We start from the raw sequence: 20,130 nt of genomic DNA, 5'->3' as shown, positions 1-20,130 counted from the left end.
TCCACATTATAAATAATTTACTGTAATTTTGGTCAGTTCTCTGATTCTGCAGTAAACTTTAGAGCAGAAAACTGAAGAATTCAAAATTATTTTCTTTTTGTCACTCCCATTACGTTAAAAAGTCGACCTACATTCCACATCTGTCTGTTTCCCAGATGTGATCTACGTGTCGGCGGCAGGAAGTATGTTGTGCCAGATCATCAACTCCTTGCTACTGCTTCCTGTGTCGGTGGCCAGGCCCCTACTGAGCCACCTGTTGGACCTGCTGCCCCCTTTGGACCGTCTCAACAGGCTTCTGCCTGCTGCCTCCCCTCTGGAGGACCAGGAGCTTCAGTGGCCTCTTCACGGTGAGCATGAAAGCAAAGAAAATGACTCCAAGCATTAAATAGCACCTCTGATAAAGATAACGCACAACACAATTCTTTCTGATATCATGCAACCCGAATGCTGCAAAGCAGCCTGCAAACTGTTGCATTTAAGACTCGAAAAAGGTGATCAACAAAGGAAATGAATACGTGGAAAAATTTTTTTTTATTTTGTTATTATTATGGGTTTTGAGGCTTTTCTAGGCTACGTTGTGTCAGGGTTGCAACACTAAGTACACTCACTTCTTAATAAGGCATTTCAATGACAGATTTAAAAGTGCCTTGTTGGGGGGTGTGGGGGGGCTCATCCTCGACCTTACAGGGCATTCCTATCGGTGTGGAGGGGTTATTTCCCTGTTGTTGGTCGCTGCACAAAGCATGTTCACAGTGTTGAAGCTTTTCCTCTTTTTGGGATCTCATGTAGTCAAACTTTGATTATTATTACTTTATTATTATTATTACTCTTATTTTTAGCTCATTTGAACCAGTGGTCATCTGTTCATCACCGTCAGCTGTCCACAGCCCATAGAAAGTCCTTCTCTTTTTGTAAAAATAATGGACCTTTTTTTTGGAGGGTGAAACTTAAATTTGCCCAAAATGGATCTTCTCCTTCTGTTCCTGATGGATTTTAGTTCTGATAGTTTCTGTTGATTCATCGAAGCACTGTTCACAATTCTTCCTTATGAACAGAATTTTGGGAAAATTATGTTTGGTCTTGCAATCAGTGAAACGCACCAAAAATAGGGCATGTTCTCAAATTGCATGGTTGCAGAGGAGAAAAAAAATAAGATGCCATTCAAGAAAATTTACACATTGTCGAAAAGACATTGGAAGCGAACCTCAGCTCCCAGTAAAAATATTTACAGCAGTGTGTAAATTATCATCCTCTGAGACAGTTTACAGCCTGCTGCTGACATTTCAGCTGGTAGATCAGGTCTCAAAAGTGTGTTTACACTGCAGTGTAAAAATGATAAAATGACACTCAGAAAATTTACAGTAAAGGGAGAAGCAGAAAGAGCTCACTGGGATTTTCAGTAACCTGACATATATACTGTAGTCCTAAAAGTTGATATTTGATGACCTGGACGGGTGTTGTTGTCTTTGCTTGGTCTGATTCTTCAGGTACCTCAGACTTTGCTGAACCAGCCTCAGGAATGCTCCTCCCACAGCCTGTGCTCTCCTGGGTGTGGCTTGTGGACCTGGAGAGGACGATTGCTCTGTTGCTGGGCCGTTGCCTAGGGGGCATGTTACAGGGAGCCCCGACGTCCTTGGAGGAACAGGATACCGCTTACTGGCTTAAAACGCCCCTCTTCAGCAACGGCTTGGAGATGGACATCCCCCAGCTAGGTACAGAGAGGACACACATACTGCTCAGTGCCAGATTCCACCTGACTGTGATGTCCTCAGGGCATAGCTGCAAAACCTCCGTTTGTATACAGATTTCTGTCAAAATGTATTTCCATGTTCTGTGTATATCATTATATAAAACTGCTAACTTAAAAAAAAATATATGTATATGTTTTATGGCTTTATTTTGTCACGAAACGTGCTTCTCAAAACGTCTGTCCCTCCTGTGCAGTAAATCAAACGTACCCTTCTCTTCTTCTATGCCGTTTAGTGGCAGCTGGCATCGTTATTGTTGCACCTGCTGCATCAGTCCGTTATAGCAGCACTAAATCCTCTCGATGACTCCAGTGTCTTTCAAGTGTTTAAAAAGCCAACACTTCTCCCTGTCACTTGACCTTATGGCTAAAATACTTCCTACAGAAACTTTCAGGACTTACAATTGATTTCCTTCAGTTTTTACTCTTTATGGCTTTATTTTATCACGAAATGCGCTCCTTTCAAAATGTGTGTCACTGTGCAGTAAATCAAATGTTACCCCCCCACCCCCCCCATGGCGTTGGCGTTTAATGGAAGCCAGCATCGTTATTGTTGCACTGCTGCCACCTGCTGCATCAGTCCGTTATAGCAGTACTAAATCCACTCGAGTCCAGTGTCTTTAAAAAAGCCAACACTTCACCCAACACTTTTTTTATTTAATTTTTTTAACTATTGCATCACTTTTAAATTACAAGTGCCCAAAAAATTTTCATTGGCAATATTTAACGTGTTTAATTCTGTTATTTACTAAAAGCAGAAAGGGTGTAATTATTGATTTGTTTTTTTTTTTAAAGACACTTAGAATTTGATAAATGTAGAATTAAAACAATGAAAGCAGAATTAAAGTCAGTTAATGCAAACAATCAGTCCATTTGTGGAAACTTAATACAGACAAAACATACAAGATAGTAAATAAATGTTAGTGAAGTCAAGACTTGAGCCATATTTTTTTCCAGTATAAGAGCCAAATACCACTGTGTTTTAAACCAAGAAAAACCTGACCAAAATGCTCTCAGAATGCACCAATTTGCACCATTTTTTCCCCCCCAAATTTCCTGGGGGTGCATGTCCCAGACCCCCTAGGCGACTTTGTCGCTTGGCCATTCACTCACAGAGAATGTTGAGTCCCTGCTCTGACAGAAGTGTGCTCAGCCAGTCAAGACCTAGCAGTCAGCCAGTCAGCTGTGGGGGGAGCAGGTAGAAAATGTGCAGGTTAGGGGTCTCTGAGGACTGGGGTTGGGTTATTCTGTGTTCTTATGAATCTCATCTGCCACACTGACTTTTAATTTGGTATAATTTCGTTCTTTTGTCAACTCTGTTTCTCATCGTGCAGTTGTGACCGAGTCTTATTGCTGCCTCATGTGGTGTCGTTTTGTTTTAGTTGGCTCAAAGCTTTTTCTGCACGCCTCTGGATTATCGTTTCCAGTTTTCATTTCAGCAGGTGTGCTGCTTCATGACCTGAGGTGTGACGAATGTTCCTTCACTTTCAGATACTTGCATTAGCTCTCTGCTGGAGGCAGCGCTGTCTGGAAACGAGGAACAAAAGCCCTTTGAGTACACGCTGCATCCTGACTTGAGCCTCCTGGTGGATCTGGCTTTGGGCTCCTCTAAAGAACCTGCCAGCAGCCTCTGGATCAGCATGCAGGACTACGTCATCGGCAAAGGTCTGCATGTGTTAACAACCTTTTGATTATTTCTAAGGAAGTAACCTGAACTGATACATTGACTGTGATGGTTACTGTGTTACAGACTGGGACAACGCATCTCTCAGTAACGAGTCCCTGTTAGACACCGTGTCTCGGTTTGTGTTCGCGGCCTTATTGAAGCACACGTGTCTGCTGGGCCAAGCCTGTGGAGAGGGGAGGTACTGCACCGTGATAGCATGAATAGAGGTTGAAATTTTTAACTCGACTGTCAAGGTGCATTGAAATCAACAAACCAGAATCAGACTTTAAAATCACCGGCCACTTTATTAGGTACACCTGTTCAATTGCTTATCACAAATAGCTAATCAGCCAATCACATGGCAGAAACACAGTACATGTAGTCATCTAGACATAGTGAAGATGACTTGCTAAGTTCAAACCAAGCATCAGAATGGTGAAGAAAGAGGATTTAAGTGACTTTGAACATGGCATGGTTGTTGGTCTGAGTATTTCAGAAACTGCTGATCTACTGGGATTTTCACCCACAACCATCTCTAGGGTTTACAGAGAATGGTCCAAAAAAGAGAAGATATCCAGTGTGCAGCAGCTGTGTGGACGAAAATGCCTTGTTGATGTCAGAGGTCAGAGGATGATGGACAGACTGGTTGAATGGGCGACTGTGTGAAGTCATCATGTCAGTATGGACCAACATCTCTGAGGAACGTTTACAACACCTTGTAGAATCTATGCCACCAAGAATTAAGGCAGTTCTGAAGGCAAAAGGGCGTCCAACCCGGTACTAGAAATGTGTACCTAATAAAGTGGCCAGTGAGTCTAACTAAGCCAGTGTTTCCTAATCCTGGTTCTTGGGAACCAATGTACTGCACATTTTCCATTTATCCCTGAACTAAATCTAATGTTATAGGGGGCTTTGTTACATCACTGAGTTTCTAAACAAATGTTTTCCAGTGTTTGAGTAGGTTTGTGCCTTCTGGTGTTGAAACATAAAACAATAGTTAGCGGATACAGTCAGCACAGGGTGTGTAGGTGCGCTAGCATATATGTTGCTTGTTTGCATAATAGCTTTGAATACATAGACGCATCATAGGTATTAGACATTTAATTTTTTATTTACTCCATAGGTACCAGCCATCTAAATGTCTGGCAGAGGTTTATCGCAGTGTTTATAAAGTACGAAACCGGCTGCTGGCCTGTAAGAATATGGATTTCATTCAGACCCGATCTTCTTCACGGGAACGGAGGGTGAGTAAACAGAAGTCAGACTGTTTTCTCAGTGGTGTTGGTGTGTGGTTAGAGACGAGGTGTCAAACTCACATTGCCTGTGTTCTACTGGGCCGGTGATCCGCCTCCTTGAGCTCCAATAGATGGATTTAAAAATAGGATAGAGCAGCATTACAGTCGGTCTTTAGGGTTTGTCTCTGATGACTTCTTTATAGTGTTACTAGTTTCAGATACCTAGTTTTTCAAACACAAATGAACAGATTATTTTTTTAGTTGAATGTTCTGAATCACATTATCATTTATCACTGATATCTGTGATACAATAACCACTTTGTCCAGACACAGCAGGACGGGAGAATTCCCCCGAAACCACGTGTATCTGACTTTGCGCGAGAGGTGCTCTGTTGCAGTTGTGCCGATTCATAACATTTTCCAGTGCTGGATATGATGCACGTATTCATAATCTTAGCCAGATTCTTCGTAATATGTCAGCCAGTCATCTCGACTGTAACTGTGGTGATGTCAGCCCTGTAAATAGATGATGCCTGTAAACGACTTCAGTGTCATAACGAATATAAAATAAAACACCAGCACCCTCACCTCCCTTTATATTCTAAAAACAACCCCTTCACCCAGCATGCCTCTGTGCTGCACAGAACATCTGCCCACATTCTGTCACTTCAACCCCAGTGACTCATGAATATGACAAACAAAGAGAAAGACAAAGGAAATGTATCAGGTAGCCCTCTGCAGTGTGTTTGAAAGGCATATTTTCTTAAAAAAAAAAAAAAAATCACCAAATGTGCAGACTTTATCGTAAGTAGAAACTGTAAATTACTGTTTGGGCAACTTTCTGTTTCTCCTTGAACTATTGTTGTGTGTTGAATGTTTCCATCAGGAAAAATACCAAAATATGGGCTTAAAATAATAGTTCATCAAAATCACATTTTTTTTAATTCTACATGTCTAATTTAAAAAATTGCTGTGATTTTTTTTTCCCCCTTTTTTTCTTTTTACTTTTTACAGTTTTCTTTTTATTACATTTGGATTCTGTTAAAAACATAATTTGGAAATCTTCGGCACAGCTGGAAAGAGTTCAGTGACTAAAATGTTGAAGGCTGAATCTAGACCTTCTTTTTTAGTACAGAGTGTTTAAAAAAATTGGATATCATTTAAGATGTATCTGAGTAACTACGTCGACTGAACAAGTGAAACGTAACAGGTTTCATGTTGAGCAAAATAAGATTTATTTGTCCAAATTTGAATGAGAAATTCAAAGGTTTGTGGATTTCATGAACGATTTCATAAGTTTTCAAAATGTGCACCGTGTGTTTGAGCGTACTGTAACACACAAAACGCCTTTTCCTTTCCAGTGAAAAAGAAAAGAAAAAACATTGAACGTAAAATTTTGAGTTGTTTCTACATGTGCTGTTAAAATGTAAGGTCATTTGAATGAATTTTTGTTTTTTGTTTTTTTTATTCATCCCCTCTGTATGAAATACGGGGATATAACGATCAGCATGTCCGTCTGCCTCAAGAACCAGTTGGCCAGTTCTATTCATATTTAGCATAAGGGTGTACTTGGGTGATCCCCTGACATTTTGTTATTACTGATTTGATTTGTGGGTACCGGGGGGGGGCATGTCATCTCCTGATGACGCTTGTTTTACTGAGTGGCTGCTCCCCAAAAGCGAGCATGGTGAGTTGTCTCCAGGTAATTTGTGTTTATATATATATATATTTGTATGTTTGTATATATATATATATATATATATATATATATATATATATAATTAAGAATTACAAAGAAACAAAACAAAAACATTCATATACAAATTGGATGTTGTTTTCTTACACCTTCCCCAGATTTCAGACAATCAGGACTCTCTGGACATGGACCCTCAGGAACATTCTTTCACACGTACCATCGACGAGGAGGCGGAGCTTGAGGAGCGAGCTGACCGTGAGAGAGAAGAGGGCCACCAGGACCAAGACGAGGAGGAGGAGGACCGAGAACATGAAGTGATGACCGCTGGGAGTAAGTGCGCCCGCTTTCAGTGTCCAAACCATCAGGAATGCCATATGACATAACAATGCACGATTCTGTCTCAGCTGTAGAGTTGTTGTGGTGAAAGCCAAAGCTTGTCTACGGTTCCAGTCACCGGGACTCTCCTTTGGACCTCTCTCTGGAGAGATGTGCATTTTTCTGAACCTTTAAATGGCATTGAAGGAGAACATTGAGATTTTCTAACCAAGCTTTTATTTTTTTTAGATGGTTTAGCATTAAACTTTTCACTGGAAACAAAAAACAGTTTTGCAGTGATTGGTGGAGTATTGAGTTGGGATGCTAACACCATCATGGGCTAAACATGTCAACAGTGTAAATGTACAGGACAAGCTAAACCTCTAAAAAGTGGCATTTTATTGCCTTTTATTACTTTGCAGATATACGCGTATGTTTGTGTTGTTGCAGACGGAGGGATTAAATCAGTTTTTATTACCCGTTGGCCGAAGGGGGATTATGTTGTGGTGATTTCCATCCGTCTCACAAAGGGTATAAGCGTTCTGAAATCAACTCCTTTCTAGAGCCCGACCGATATATTGGCTGGCCGATATTATTGGCCGATATAAGCCCTTTTCAAAGTACTCGCTATCGGCCGAAATTTTGCCGATAGAACGCCGATAATTTCTCATAAACAGAACAGTTACTGAAATAGTGTTTGTGTCGGCAATGTAAAATATCCTTGCACCGTTTGTCCAGTAGATGGAGCGCTGACTCCATTTAGCTGAGAGCTACTTACACCCTGCTTAAATGTGTTCATCACCGGCCCCCATAGTTCGCCGTCACACTGCACTGATCGGCTGACAAAAGCATACAAGTATTTTTATAAGGATGTTGTTTGTAATAACTTTGCAATTACATTCACTCCACACTTCTCCCGTTTCAGTTCAACTAAGTTTGATTAATTCAGTTTATGTAGTAATGTGTCAAATGTGCTTCATTGCATCGGTCACACTTTTTATTAAGTCCACATTGTGTAGACCTTATTTCTAGCATGAAAAACTTTCGTTTACTGCTAAGAGGTTGAAACATTCAGCTGATTGGCTGATTTATCGGCAAATCAGCCAATTTATCGATTATTGGCATTTTTTTCATCCAAATATCGTTATCGGCATCGGCCTCAAAAAATCCATATCAGTCGGGTTCTACTCCTTTCTCACTTTTTGGAGGAATTTTGTGAAACTTGGTGCTGATCCTTGTTATAGGTTGGTAATCTGCATATTATCATATGGTTGGCGTTGGGCCTATTTGACCAGAGTTATGGCTGTTGGTTAACAAGTCTCGACTCTGTCAGTTTCATGAGTTGGTGTCTGTATTCTGAAATCAACTGTCACATACCTTCAAATCTTATCGGAACGTAGCAGTACTTGTACCAAAGCAGCGGTTGCCAGCAGGGGGTGCTGTGCTCTCAGAGCGCTCCTGTTGTATTTTCAGGCCTGTTAGAACAACGTAAAAATGCACTCGTTTCAGTGTGACTGTTCAGCTGAGGGCTTTTGTTTGTGTTGTGTTGTTTGTGCTTTGCTAGTGAAACTCTGCAGTTGGTTTTACAGCTGCCGTTTGGACTAACCTCAGCATCTCGTGTGTATGTGCACGTCGCACGACACAGAAATCTTTCAATGTTTCCTCTCAGCGCGAGATGTCGCTCGCAGTCGGGACAGGGAGCGGGCCAGCAGCGGCACGGTTCTGGGCTCCGGCTCGGTCTCCAGGAGCGGAGGAGGTGGCGAGGAGGAAGGCGTCCTGTCTCAGCAGGGCAGGAGGGGCAGCACGGGTCTGCCGGAGGGCCAGGATCTGTACACAGCGGCCTGTAACTCAGTGATCCACCACTGTGCCTTACTGATACTGGGAGTGAGCCCCGTGCTGGGTGAGTTGACCAAGCAGGACCAGGACCAGGACGAGGGCCAGACCCACTCAGCTTCAGGAACACAGGAGTGTCTGACCTTCATGACCAGGTGAGCGCTGCCGCTGAGTTGTCATCAAAATGATCAGATTTAGAAGGAATGAAAAATAAAAATTTTAGACGCATGTGATCAAAGTGATGATTTCTTTGATGAGTGATTGTTCCGCACACTCACTCGTCACTTCACCAGGTACACCTTGCTGGTTCTGGGTTGGACCTGCTTTTGCTTTCAGGAGTGTCGTACCGTCAATTCAGCAAGGTGCTGGAAACATTCCTCAGACAGTTTCATCCATGTTGACATGATAGCATCCTGCATTTTTTTTCCTTTATGTTAACATGGCAACAGAAGTTACAAACACAAATAGGATGATTCTTGAGATCTTTTTTCTGAAATTCTACAAACACATTTTTTGTAGAGACTGAGGTCGGGCTGTGTGCTGTAACAGACCATCAAAAAGTGAAAACGTTTCTCCAGATCTTAATTTGTAGCTATTGATGTAACTTAATAATGCTAACCAAAAATTCAGCGATAGTTTGACCTGACCCGAGCAATGCAGCATCATCTTATTCTCCATTTCTGAGACCACTGTCTGCCCCCTACAGGCATGTAGCAGTACACATTTAAGGCGCCTCACTGTACGTGGTGTTCAGAGGATGTTCTTGCTGCTGTTTGTCTTCGTTTGTAGGAGTGAGAGTCTGAGTGCAGAGAACCGCTCGATGCAGAGCAGCCCCAGCTACAGACTGATGAAGTCCAGGAGTGACTTGGACCTCTCCCAGCCCGAGTCGGATGAAGAGGGCTACACGCTGGTAACCCAGCCCACCCACACAGCACACACTCACATCTCTGATTGTGCCTGTTATCTGCACATCGGGATTTGGCAGTGTTTTTAGTTTTAATATAATGTTGGGTTTTCTCTTTTAGAGCAGCAGGAGAAATGTTGACCTGGACCTGATGTTTTCTCACAGAAGAGGTAAAAGATTTTGTCCAGGAAATCCACCAGGGCACCACTCGGTCAAGATTTGCTACATATACAGGAAGTGTTTACTCTCTCAGTTACCATGAACAGCTATGGAGGCACCAAATTAACCATGAGTACTCAGTGGGTCCAAGAATCACCACTGACTGTGGTTTCAGACTGCGTGATTGTTTTTACAGTGACAGAGAAAGCGGCTCTGCCAGCATCACCATCATTTAAACCTGAGATACGAGCTGCCTAATTTGTTCCAGTTAGATCATGATGGGTCACATTAGCTTTGTGAGTTGTCAATAACTAGTCAAGTTTGGAAACATGCCCTGGTGCTGGGCTTTGCTGCATTCATGACACCATGGATCCAGCTTGGGTCCTGGATGGCAACCACCCAGGCAGACAGCTGGTGCATGGCCAGCATCATCAATCAGCTGCAGCCAGGTGAAGAATGGGTGTTTCCTTTCTCCATCCGCTGGGGTCCTCAAATCAAATCAAATCGAATCAATTTTTTTTATATAGCGCCAAATCACGACAAACAGTTGCCCCAAGGCGCTTTATATTGTAAGGCAAGGCCATTCAATAATTACGGAAAAACCCCAACGGTCAAAACGACCCCCTGTGAGCAAGCACTTGGCGACAGTGGGAAGGAAAAACTCCCTTTTAATAGGAAGAACCCTCCAGCAGAACCAGGCTCAGGGAGGGGCAGTCTTCTGCTGGGACTGGTTGGGGCTGAGGGAGAGAATCAGGAAAAAGACATGCTGTGGAAGAGAGCAGAGATCAATCACTAATGATTAAATGCAGAGTGGTGCATACAGAGCAAAAAGAGAAAGAAACACTCAGTGCATCATGGGAACCCCCCAGCAGTCTAAGTCTATAGCAGCATAACTAAGGGATGGTTCAGGGTCACCTGATCCAGCCCTAACTATAAGCTTTAGCAAAAAGGAAAGTTTTAAGCCTAATCTTAAAAGTAGAGAGGGTGTCTGTCTCCCTGATCTGAATTGGGAGCTGGTTCCACAGGAGAGGAGCCTGAAAGCTGAAGGCTCTGCCTCCCATTCTACTCTTACAAACCCTAGGAACTACAAGTAAGCCTGCAGTCTGAGAGCGAAGCGCTCTATTGGGGTGATATGGTACTATAAGGTCCCTAAGATAAGATGGGACCTGATTATTCAAAACCTTATAAGTAAGAAGAAGGATTTTAAATTCTATTCTAGAATTAACAGGAAGCCAATGAAGAGAGGCCAATATGGGTGAGATATGCTCTCTCCTTCTAGTCCCTGTCAGTACTCTAGCTGCAGCATTTTGAATTAACTGAAGGCTTTTCAGGGAACTTTTAGGACAACCTGATAATAATGAATTACAATAGTCCAGCCTAGAGGAAATAAATGCATGAATTAGTTTTTCAGCATCACTCTGAGACAAGACCTTTCTAATTTTAGAGATATTGCGCAAATGCAAAAAAGCAGTCCTACATATTTGTTTAATATGCGCATTGAATGACATATCCTGATCAAAAATGAATCCAAGATTTCTCACAGTATTACTAGAGGTCAGGGTAATGCCATACAGAGTAAGGATCTGGTTAGACACCATGTTTCTAAGATTTGTGGGGCCAAGTACAATAACTTCAGTTTTATCTGAGTTTAAAAGCAGGAAATTAGAGGTCATCCATGTCTTTATGTCTGTAAGACAATCCTGCAGTTTAGCTAATTGGTGTGTGTCCTCTGGCTTCATGGATAGATAAAGCTGGGTATCATCTGCGTAACAATGAAAATTTAAGCAATGCTGTCTAGTAATACTGCCTAAGGGAAGCATGTATAAAGTGAATAAAATTGGTCCTAGCACAGAACCTTGTGGAACTCCATAATTAACCTTAGTCTGTGAAGAAGATTCCCCATTTACATGAACAAATTGTAATCTATTAGATAAATATGATTCAAACCACCGCAGCGCAGTGCCTTTAATACCTATGGCATGCTCTAATCTCTGTAATAAAATTTTATGGTCAACAGTATCAAAAGCAGCACTGAGGTCTAACAGAACAAGCACAGAGATGAGTCCACTGTCTGAGGCCATAAGAAGATCATTTGTAACCTTCACTAATGCTGTTTCTGTACTATGATGAATTCTAAAACCTGACTGAAACTCTTCAGATAGACCATTCCTCTGCAGATGATCAGTTAGCTGTCTTACAACTACCCTTTCAAGAATTTTTGAGAGAAAAGGAAGGTTGGAGATTGGCCTATAATTAGCTAAGATAGCTGGGTCAAGTGATGGCTTTTTAAGTAATGGTTTAATTACTGCCACCTTAAAAGCCTGTGGTACATAGCCAACTAATAAACATAGATTGATCATATTTAAGATCGAAGCATTAATTAATGGTAGGGCTTCCTTGAGCAGCCTGGTAGGAATGGGGTCTAATAGACATGTTGATGGTTTGGAGGAAGTAACTAATGAAAATAACTCAGAACAATCGGAGAGAAAGAGTCTAACCAAATACCAGCATTACTGAAACCATCCCAAAGAGAACGATACGTCTTTGGGATGGTTATGAGTAATTTTTTCTCTAATAGTTAAAATTTAGTTAGTAGTTAAAATAGGCAACACTCAGGTGCCTACATGCTGGATAATACACAGAGATGCGCACCACGTGGCCCAGGTGTCAAAGCCGATGGAATGCACGTGATACTTATTGTCTAATTAACCGCTCGTTTGATGCTTTTGATACTCTGTGATCCTCCATAGAGACAGAATACTAAAGACATCCAGTCATGATCTGTAGGACTGGGTATCAATTCAAATATCAAGAATCGATTCAATTCTGATTCGTAAGAATCAGAATCGATTATTTTGATTCAATACGATTCGATCCGATATTGATTTGGGTAAATGTTAAAACTGTTAAAACCTGATTCTCTAGTTATGCAACATATTAATACTACATATTAATCCCACCTCACAGGTGTGCCATACCAAGATGCTGATTAGACACCATGATTAGTGCACAGGTGTGCCTTAGACTGCCCACAATAAAAGGCCACTCTGAAAGGTGCAGTTTTATCACACAGCACAATGCCACAGATGTCACAAGATTTGAGGGAGCGTGCAATTGGCATGCTGACAGCAGGAATGTCAACCAGAGCTGTTGCTCGTGTATTGAATGTTCATGTCTCTACCATAAGCCGTCTCCAAAGGCGTTTCAGAGAATTTGGCAGTACATCCAACCAGCCTCACAACCGCAGACCACGTGTAACCACACCAGCCCAGGACCTCCACATCCAGCATGTTCACCTCCAAGATCGTCTGAGACCAGCCACTCGGACAGCTGCTGAAACAATCGGTTTGCATAACCAAAGAATTTCTGCACAAACTGTCAGAAACCGTCTCAGGGAAGCTCATCTGCATGCTTGTCGTCCTCATCGGGGTTATGGATTATCTCAGCAAAGGAGAAGTGCTCACTATCACAGATTTCGACTGGTTTGTGAACAATATTTGAGGGAAATGGTGATATTGTGTATGTGGAGAAAGTTTTAGATCTTTGAGTTCATCTCATACAAAATAGGAGCAAAACCAAAAGTGTTGCGTTTATAGTTTTGAGTATCTATCTATATATATATGTATGTATGTATGTATATATGTATGTATGTATATATATATGTATGTATGTATGTATGTGGGAATTAAAATGAGAATCGATTTAAAATTGGCAAATCCGTCTTTTCAACCCAGCACTAGTCATCTGATGTCACAGGTTAGAGTCCATGTCTCATCACCACACAGTGAGAGACGTAGCTGGGGGACCCTGAAGGCTCAGACCTTCAGTCTTCTTCAGAGAGATCAGCATTGCAAAACACCTCATGACTCCATCTCTCGATCTCAAAGGACGTATGTCACTGCCGAGATAAGTGAATGTGAAGTTCAAGAGTTTCCCCATGTACAGACACACTTCTGATGCTGAGTCCAGGAAGTTAAACCACTGACAGTTTTTATGAAGAAAACTTTCCCCCAATGATGTCTAGTTAATTGGGGGTGATGTTATTGTTGAAAGCCATCAGTTTTGTTTATCAGTTGCACCATGAGTGCAGAAAGGCTTTTGTGTTTTGGGTCAGAACCCCTTTAGAAAAAAAGAGAATAATAACAACATGTTCTTGGTGTCCATAGTGACTGATTATAAGTAATTCATATATTTGACACACATTTGACACAATGTTGATAATAATTGAATCTTTATGGGGGTGAACTTGACCTGTAAAAACGTTTTGGAGCCACTTGACTGTTTAGTCACATTTCACCATGTAGTTTTTGCTTTTTTTTTTTTGTTTTAGTTATTAAACACAAGCCTTAAATCAGTGGAGGTGAGTGTTTAAGAAAAAAACATCTCTTACTGTCGTCAGGCCTCCTGCACTGTTCCCCGGACTCACTGGCTGAGTCCTGGTTCCGGGCCAAACTGAGTCGTCAGCGCCACAGGTACAGTTGGACTCACTCTTACGAAGACTCTGACCTGGACCTGAGCCGCTCCCTGGGCATCCACGCGCTCATTGACAACACGGTCAGCTTTATCAGCAGAGATGTCGGCCTGACTCCAGCCTTCAAGGAGCCAGAAGAGAACATGTCCACCAACCCACAGGCCATGATCCTGGCTATGGAACAGCAGCAGAGCAGGGCAGAGGTGAGTAAGGACTTCACAGGTCTCTGTTCACATCTGTTGTTGTATTGCTACGTAATACTGAAGACAACATGATTGAGCTTTTCGTTGGTCACTAGACTAGACTTTGGCTTTTCGTGGAGTTAAGATGTTTCAGCGTGTGCTGACAGTGTTCCATGACTTAAGATAAAGTAATCTGCAGCCAAAATATCTGGAATATGAATGAAAGTCTATTAAAGTTGTTGTTTTGGTCTTCAAATCAGTGGAATCAGTAGAGTAAGGGTTCGGGCTACTAATATGTAGACCTACATTCAATTCCTGGTTTTAAGTCCAGTCTGAAGGTAATTCTGAAGAAGCTGTGTGAAATACAGCCATATGGTTTTGAGTCTTGTTTAGATCACAATGAGGGAGACTAAACCTTGGACGAAAACCTTCAGTCTGACAACAGTGACGTTATTGGCAGAGTTCAGAACACAGAATGGTGATTATAAAAAAAATAATGCAGGTGATTTCGGCATGCAGGTGGAGGTGATACACTTTTTTGTTTGTAAATTGACAGCTCTTTGGTCGTAATCAACTGATTAAAAAAAAAGAAAAATTACTTTTACTGTCTGACATCAGAAAAAAGTGATTAGGAAGTGTGGATTTTTTTATTCATTTTTTATGAGAAACAGGTACATACATTTCAAATCTTTAAAATGTCACGAGGGACTGAAAATATCAGCTATTTTTAAAATAATATTGTTTCCTTCTTGAATACAGTTAGTGTACTTTATGTTAGTAGCGTAACATGTTATTATTTAAAGCCATTCACACTTTAAGTAAATAATATAGTCTTACCTGTCTGTTTCAGTGAGATCATCATCAGTTTGATGAAAACATCTGAAAATTTAATTTGTTGTCAGGCCTTAAGAAACGTCCATTATGGTTTGAGTCCCTGCTGTTAACGGATCCTCCTTGTTCCACCGCGGGCCAGTTTGCACTGCAGGTTGAAAGACTCGCGGAGCCTCATCTGCTCATAACGTCTCAGTCTGCACATGATGAAATTATCCCATGATCCACAAAACAAGAAAAAATAAATAAATAAAAAATACTGTGAAAATATTCAGTTTTGCCTCCGTGTCGAGTGGAGAAGCCGCAGACACCGTGTGTGCACACTCGTCAATATAAGTGTTCCACCTGCCAATCAAAAGCTTTCTGCTGGCGAGAATTAACCGTTCTGACACTTATAACACTGTGCATCACTGACCCGATCCACTCTGTGGAAACGGGGCTGTCAGTAGCCTGTAAAAATCCATAAATTAATGGGCCAATTAAGATAATCGTTCTGGTGCTGATGCCACTTCCTCCTTCTCCAGTGTCAGGACTCACCTGGAAGTTCCTGGTTTTTAGTTCAAAATCCGAATATTTATCTCTTCAGTAACTGCACACCAGGAAAGGATACATTTCAAACTGTTGTTTAATTTTAGTCTTAAATACTCCCAAAAAAATAAAATAAAAAATTACATATCGTGTTACCTAGACTTTAACGCCTGTGTAGCACTCAATCATCCAAGTGTCGTCCTTGGTCTTCCTCATTGTAAGATGAACTAGTTCACAAATCCAAGTTAAAACCGTCCAGTTAAAGGTTGACCGAAGACATCACTTAAATAAGTGCCAAAATGTTTTAATGACCAAAACTGGGCTCTTTGTCTCTCGAAATGCCTCTTATGTGGTTAATGGACAATCTTCATTAACAAATCATGGCACAAATAAAAGTTCAAGGGAAAGCAAACACCCCACAACTGAATTGTCAGGAGTTCAGCAGACAGACACGTGACCCTGGTTGAACTCGTCATGTGACCAATGTGCTGCGCTGCCGTTCCAGCTGCGACTAGAAGCTCTCCATCAGATTGTGGTGCTGATCTCTGGCATGGAGGAGAAGGGCAGCCAGTCCGGGAACGCTGATCGATCCGGCAGTGCCTTCCAGTCCTCGTCCTTACTCACCTCGGTCAGGTTGCAGTTCCTGGCCGGTTGTTTCGGCCTCGGCACAGTCGGTGCTGGAGGGCTCAAGAGAGACAGCGTGCAGCTGCACCACTACCAAGTACGACCTCATTCACACGCTAAGTAATGTAACGATGTTCTCTCTCTTTTCTTCCTTCTTCTTCTAACATGGTGCTCTCTTTGCTTTTCAGGATGGCGTAAACGCTGCTAAGAGGAATATCCAGATGGAAATTCAGACAGCTGTCCATAAGATCTACCAGCAGCTGTCTGTTACACTCGAGAGCGCGCTGCAGGCCAACAAGCACCACATCGGTACGAAACATACACGTTCCACCGTCGTACAGCAGGTCAAACATCTCTGGTCTGACTCTGGTCTGCCTAACTTCTTGACCTCTGTGTCATACTTCCTTTAACATTCTAGAAGCGCAGCAGCGCCTCCTTCTGGTGACTGTGTTTGCACTGAGCGTGCGCTACCAGCCAGTGGATGTCTCGCTGGCTATCTCCAGCGGTTTGCTCAATGTGCTGTCTCAGCTGTGTGGCACAGAGACCATGCTGGGGCAGCCCCTCCAGCTGCTGCAGAAACCTGGAGTCTCCCAGCTCAGTACTGCACTGAAGGTCGCCTCCACGCGGCTGCTGCAGATACTGGCCATCAGCACCGGGTAAGAGGCAGGAGGTTGTAAACTAGAGGGGCCAGAGTAGGTTTGAGATAAGGGTGAATACTGTACGTATGAATAAATTATTACATGTGCTTTTTCCTCATCTGGACTTTTAATTATTGATGTGTGTAATGGATAACTCTTGTCTTTATGGATTTGCAGGACCTACGCAGACAAGCTCAGTCCCAAGGTTGTCCAGTCTCTGTTGGACCTCCTCTGCAGTCAGCTGAAGAACCTGCTTTCTCAGGCAGGAGTAAGCCTTCTGTCCTCTGGAGAAGACAAGGAAGACGACAAGCTCCAAGACCACGCTGACTCTGAAAAGAAAGACTTCAGAGGTGATGGATGAATTTGGTCTGAAAAACTCCATTTGAAGGATACTTAAATTGCCATTTTCTTTCATTATCCAAATGTCACAACAACAGTTCATCAGTGTAATGCAGCCGAATAGTGCAGCAGATAAATGAAATGATCCTGCAAATGGTGATAGAAGCAACAAATTAAACATTACTCTTTTGGAAAAAAAACGATTGGCCATTTTAATTTTCAATAGGCAGCCATGTAGGGGTCAATTGAAGAATTACACAGGGGTCCAAATTAAAAGATGCTCCAATCATATTGAAAACCACACCACATTATTTGTCCGATCATAAAGATTGCAAAAAGGTATAGTTTGGACAATCTGTGACTGAATGTTTTGGAGTTATGGGCTAAAAACAGCAAGAATGGGGACAAAGGTCAGTTTCAGTTTGTACAGGGGTCAGAAAGTTAAAGTTGCTCCAATTTTGGGAAATTGTGGTACAAACTATTGGTTGAGCTTATAGGATTAATACATGGAATAGTTTTGACTGTGTTGAATGTTTGGTCTGCAAAGTAAAGGTCATAGGGGAGGTGATGGTCTAGTCATTAAAGCATTGGGCTTGAGACCTCAGTTCAAATTCCAGCCTGACCGGAAAATCACTAAGGGCCCTTGGGCAAGGTCCTTAATACCCTAGTTGCTCCCGGTGTGTAGTGAGCGCCTTGTATGGCAGCAGCCTGACATCAGGGTGAATGTGAGGCATTGATGTGTAAAGCGCTTAGAGCATCTGATGCAGATGGAAAAGTGCGATATAAATGCAGTCAAACAATGTCAACGGCCATTGGATTCTATGACGTGGCATATACCCGTAACATGATAACTAAGCATGACGCATGGTGTAAACTATTCCTTATTAAAAACCCTGTCAACTCAACCAATAATTTGCATCACTTTTGACCAAAATTAGAGCAACTTTAACTTTTGACCCCAGTTCAAACTGAAATTGACCTTTGTCTCCATTCTTGGTGTTTTTACCCCATAACTCTAAAACGTTCAGTCACAGATTGTCCAAACTATACCCTTTTTGGAATCTTTGTGATCAGACAAATAATGTGATGTAGTTTTCTATATGATTGGCGCATCTTTTAATTTTCACTCCTGTGTAATTCTTCGATTGACAACCCCCCCCCCCACCTGGGTGCCCACATGAAAAATCAAATGGCCAATCTTTTTTTTTTCCCCAAAAAGAGTAATGTCTAAGGTGTATTTGTGCTGAATTTGGTGCTTCTATCGCCATTTTCACGATTCCTCAGTAAATACTCTGTTATCTGCTGCACTAGAAGGAGAGCCCATGCCCACATGCATTTTTCGTCCTGTGGGTGAACCACCACGGGGCTGATGCCATCAGGATTACGGTGTGGTGTGCAGTGTGCGCCCCATGATTTACTCAAGAACCATTGAGAAATACTTCTGAAATTTGGTCCAGGCAGTTCTTGGGGGTCTTAATGGTCATGGTACGTTGGACTTTCTGATTGAATCTCGGTGGAGCCCCCAGCACCTTCAAGAAGCCCCGTCGCCCCCAAAGCCACTGTTTGCTTTATTGAAGAAAATATGTTGAATCAATTCTGTAACTTTACATAAAGATTCTTTTGGTGCCTGCTCATAGGTGAGAAAAATGTCATTGTCCTTGGATCATGCTAAGGGTTGCCTAGCCCCCCCCCCCCAAATGGGCCTAAATGACATTTTACACAAATCCCAATTTATTGCTGAAAAACTGCTCTTTCAGTAATTCTGCATGTGGATTCCTTGAATCATTGTCAACCTACAAAAAGATTTCCATTGACCAAGAATAACTCTAAAACCCCCCATGTGCTCCCCCAGAAGGGTACAAAAATGAAAAACAAACAAAAAAACACTCCACTTATTTTCTCAAAAACTATTCACTGAATATTTTTGAAGCTAGTATGTTTCTTCTGTGACTGTGTGGCCTTGGTAATTTGGACTTTCTCATTAAATACCTGTGGGCTGTTTCAGGCCCCCAGAAAGGAAACAACTTCAGGCAAATACATATACATTATTTGTTTAATGCCAGCAGTAAGCAAATATGCAAATTTAGGTTTTGCATTTGTGATCAGGTTATATTTTTTTATGTCTTCATTGCGGACATGCCGATCTGATGTGCTATCATTTTTATAATTTTTTTTTTTTAGCTTTGCTTCGCAAGCAACACACAGCGGAGTTGCACCTTGGAGACTTTCTCGTCTTCTTAAGAAGAGTGGTGTCCTCCAAGGCGATCCAGTCCAAGATGGCCTCCCCCAAATGGACTGAAGTGCTGCTGAACATCGCGGCACAGAAGTGCTGCTCAGGTACCGACAATCTGACGGCACAAACAAATGTTAAATGTCACGTGAATGCAGGAATGAGCCTGTCGCACTTCATTTTTAGGCGTCCCTCTGGTGGGGAACTTGAGAACTCGGCTTCTTGCTCTGCACGTTCTGGAGGCTGTGTTGCCTTCCTGTGAGGCCAATATGGACGATGACCAACTGTCACAGGTATACAGGAAAAAAAAATTACTGCTGTCAATCAGCAGATTAATGTGATTATATACAGCCGCTTGTGTTGTAGGTGGTGGAGCGCCTGTTCTCCCTGTTGTCCGACTGCATGTGGGAAGCTCCGATTGCTCAAGCTAAGCACTCGAGCCAGATGAAAGAAAGGATGCAGGAACTCAAACTCCAGGTGTGATAACAGATTAACCTCATTTTCTGCCCACATGTCCCGAATCTCAATGTTTTAAACACTTGTTTTCTTTCATTCAAAGGGCGAGACAGAGGAGGAGGATGAAAACCTTCCCATCCAAGAAGTGTCTTTTGACCCTGAGAAGGTTCAATGTTGTGTGGTGGAAAATGGCCAGGGTCTGACCCACGGCAGTGGGGGTAAAGGCTACGGCCTGGCCTCCACTGGTATCTCCTCTGGATGCTACCAATGGAAGGT

At 42.2% G+C, this 20,130-nt stretch overlaps 1 protein-coding gene across 1 annotated transcript in view; it reads left to right on the top strand.

Annotated features, from left to right (window-relative positions):
* Positions 1–20,130, top strand: part of herc1 (HECT and RLD domain containing E3 ubiquitin protein ligase family member 1) — a 155,674-nt gene that overhangs the window by 31,924 nt on the left and 103,620 nt on the right. Inside the window, 18 exon segments of the mRNA XM_034160392.1 lie at positions 156–347; positions 1,488–1,712; positions 3,239–3,412; positions 3,498–3,612; positions 4,537–4,657; positions 6,503–6,674; positions 8,305–8,647; positions 9,282–9,402; positions 9,518–9,566; positions 13,955–14,229; positions 16,073–16,288; positions 16,380–16,500; positions 16,610–16,847; positions 17,007–17,179; positions 19,350–19,505; positions 19,585–19,691; positions 19,765–19,875; positions 19,958–20,128. Of these exon segments, the coding sequence (XP_034016283.1) occupies positions 156–347; positions 1,488–1,712; positions 3,239–3,412; positions 3,498–3,612; positions 4,537–4,657; positions 6,503–6,674; positions 8,305–8,647; positions 9,282–9,402; positions 9,518–9,566; positions 13,955–14,229; positions 16,073–16,288; positions 16,380–16,500; positions 16,610–16,847; positions 17,007–17,179; positions 19,350–19,505; positions 19,585–19,691; positions 19,765–19,875; positions 19,958–20,128 (3,080 nt within the window).

The sequence above is a fragment of the Thalassophryne amazonica genome, chromosome 2 (genome assembly GCF_902500255.1).
Source record: "Thalassophryne amazonica chromosome 2, fThaAma1.1, whole genome shotgun sequence".
Lineage (NCBI taxonomy): Eukaryota > Metazoa > Chordata > Actinopteri > Batrachoidiformes > Batrachoididae > Thalassophryne > Thalassophryne amazonica.
The sequence above is the reverse complement of the archived record's forward strand: the minus strand, read 5'-3'. Positions and strand labels throughout refer to the sequence as shown.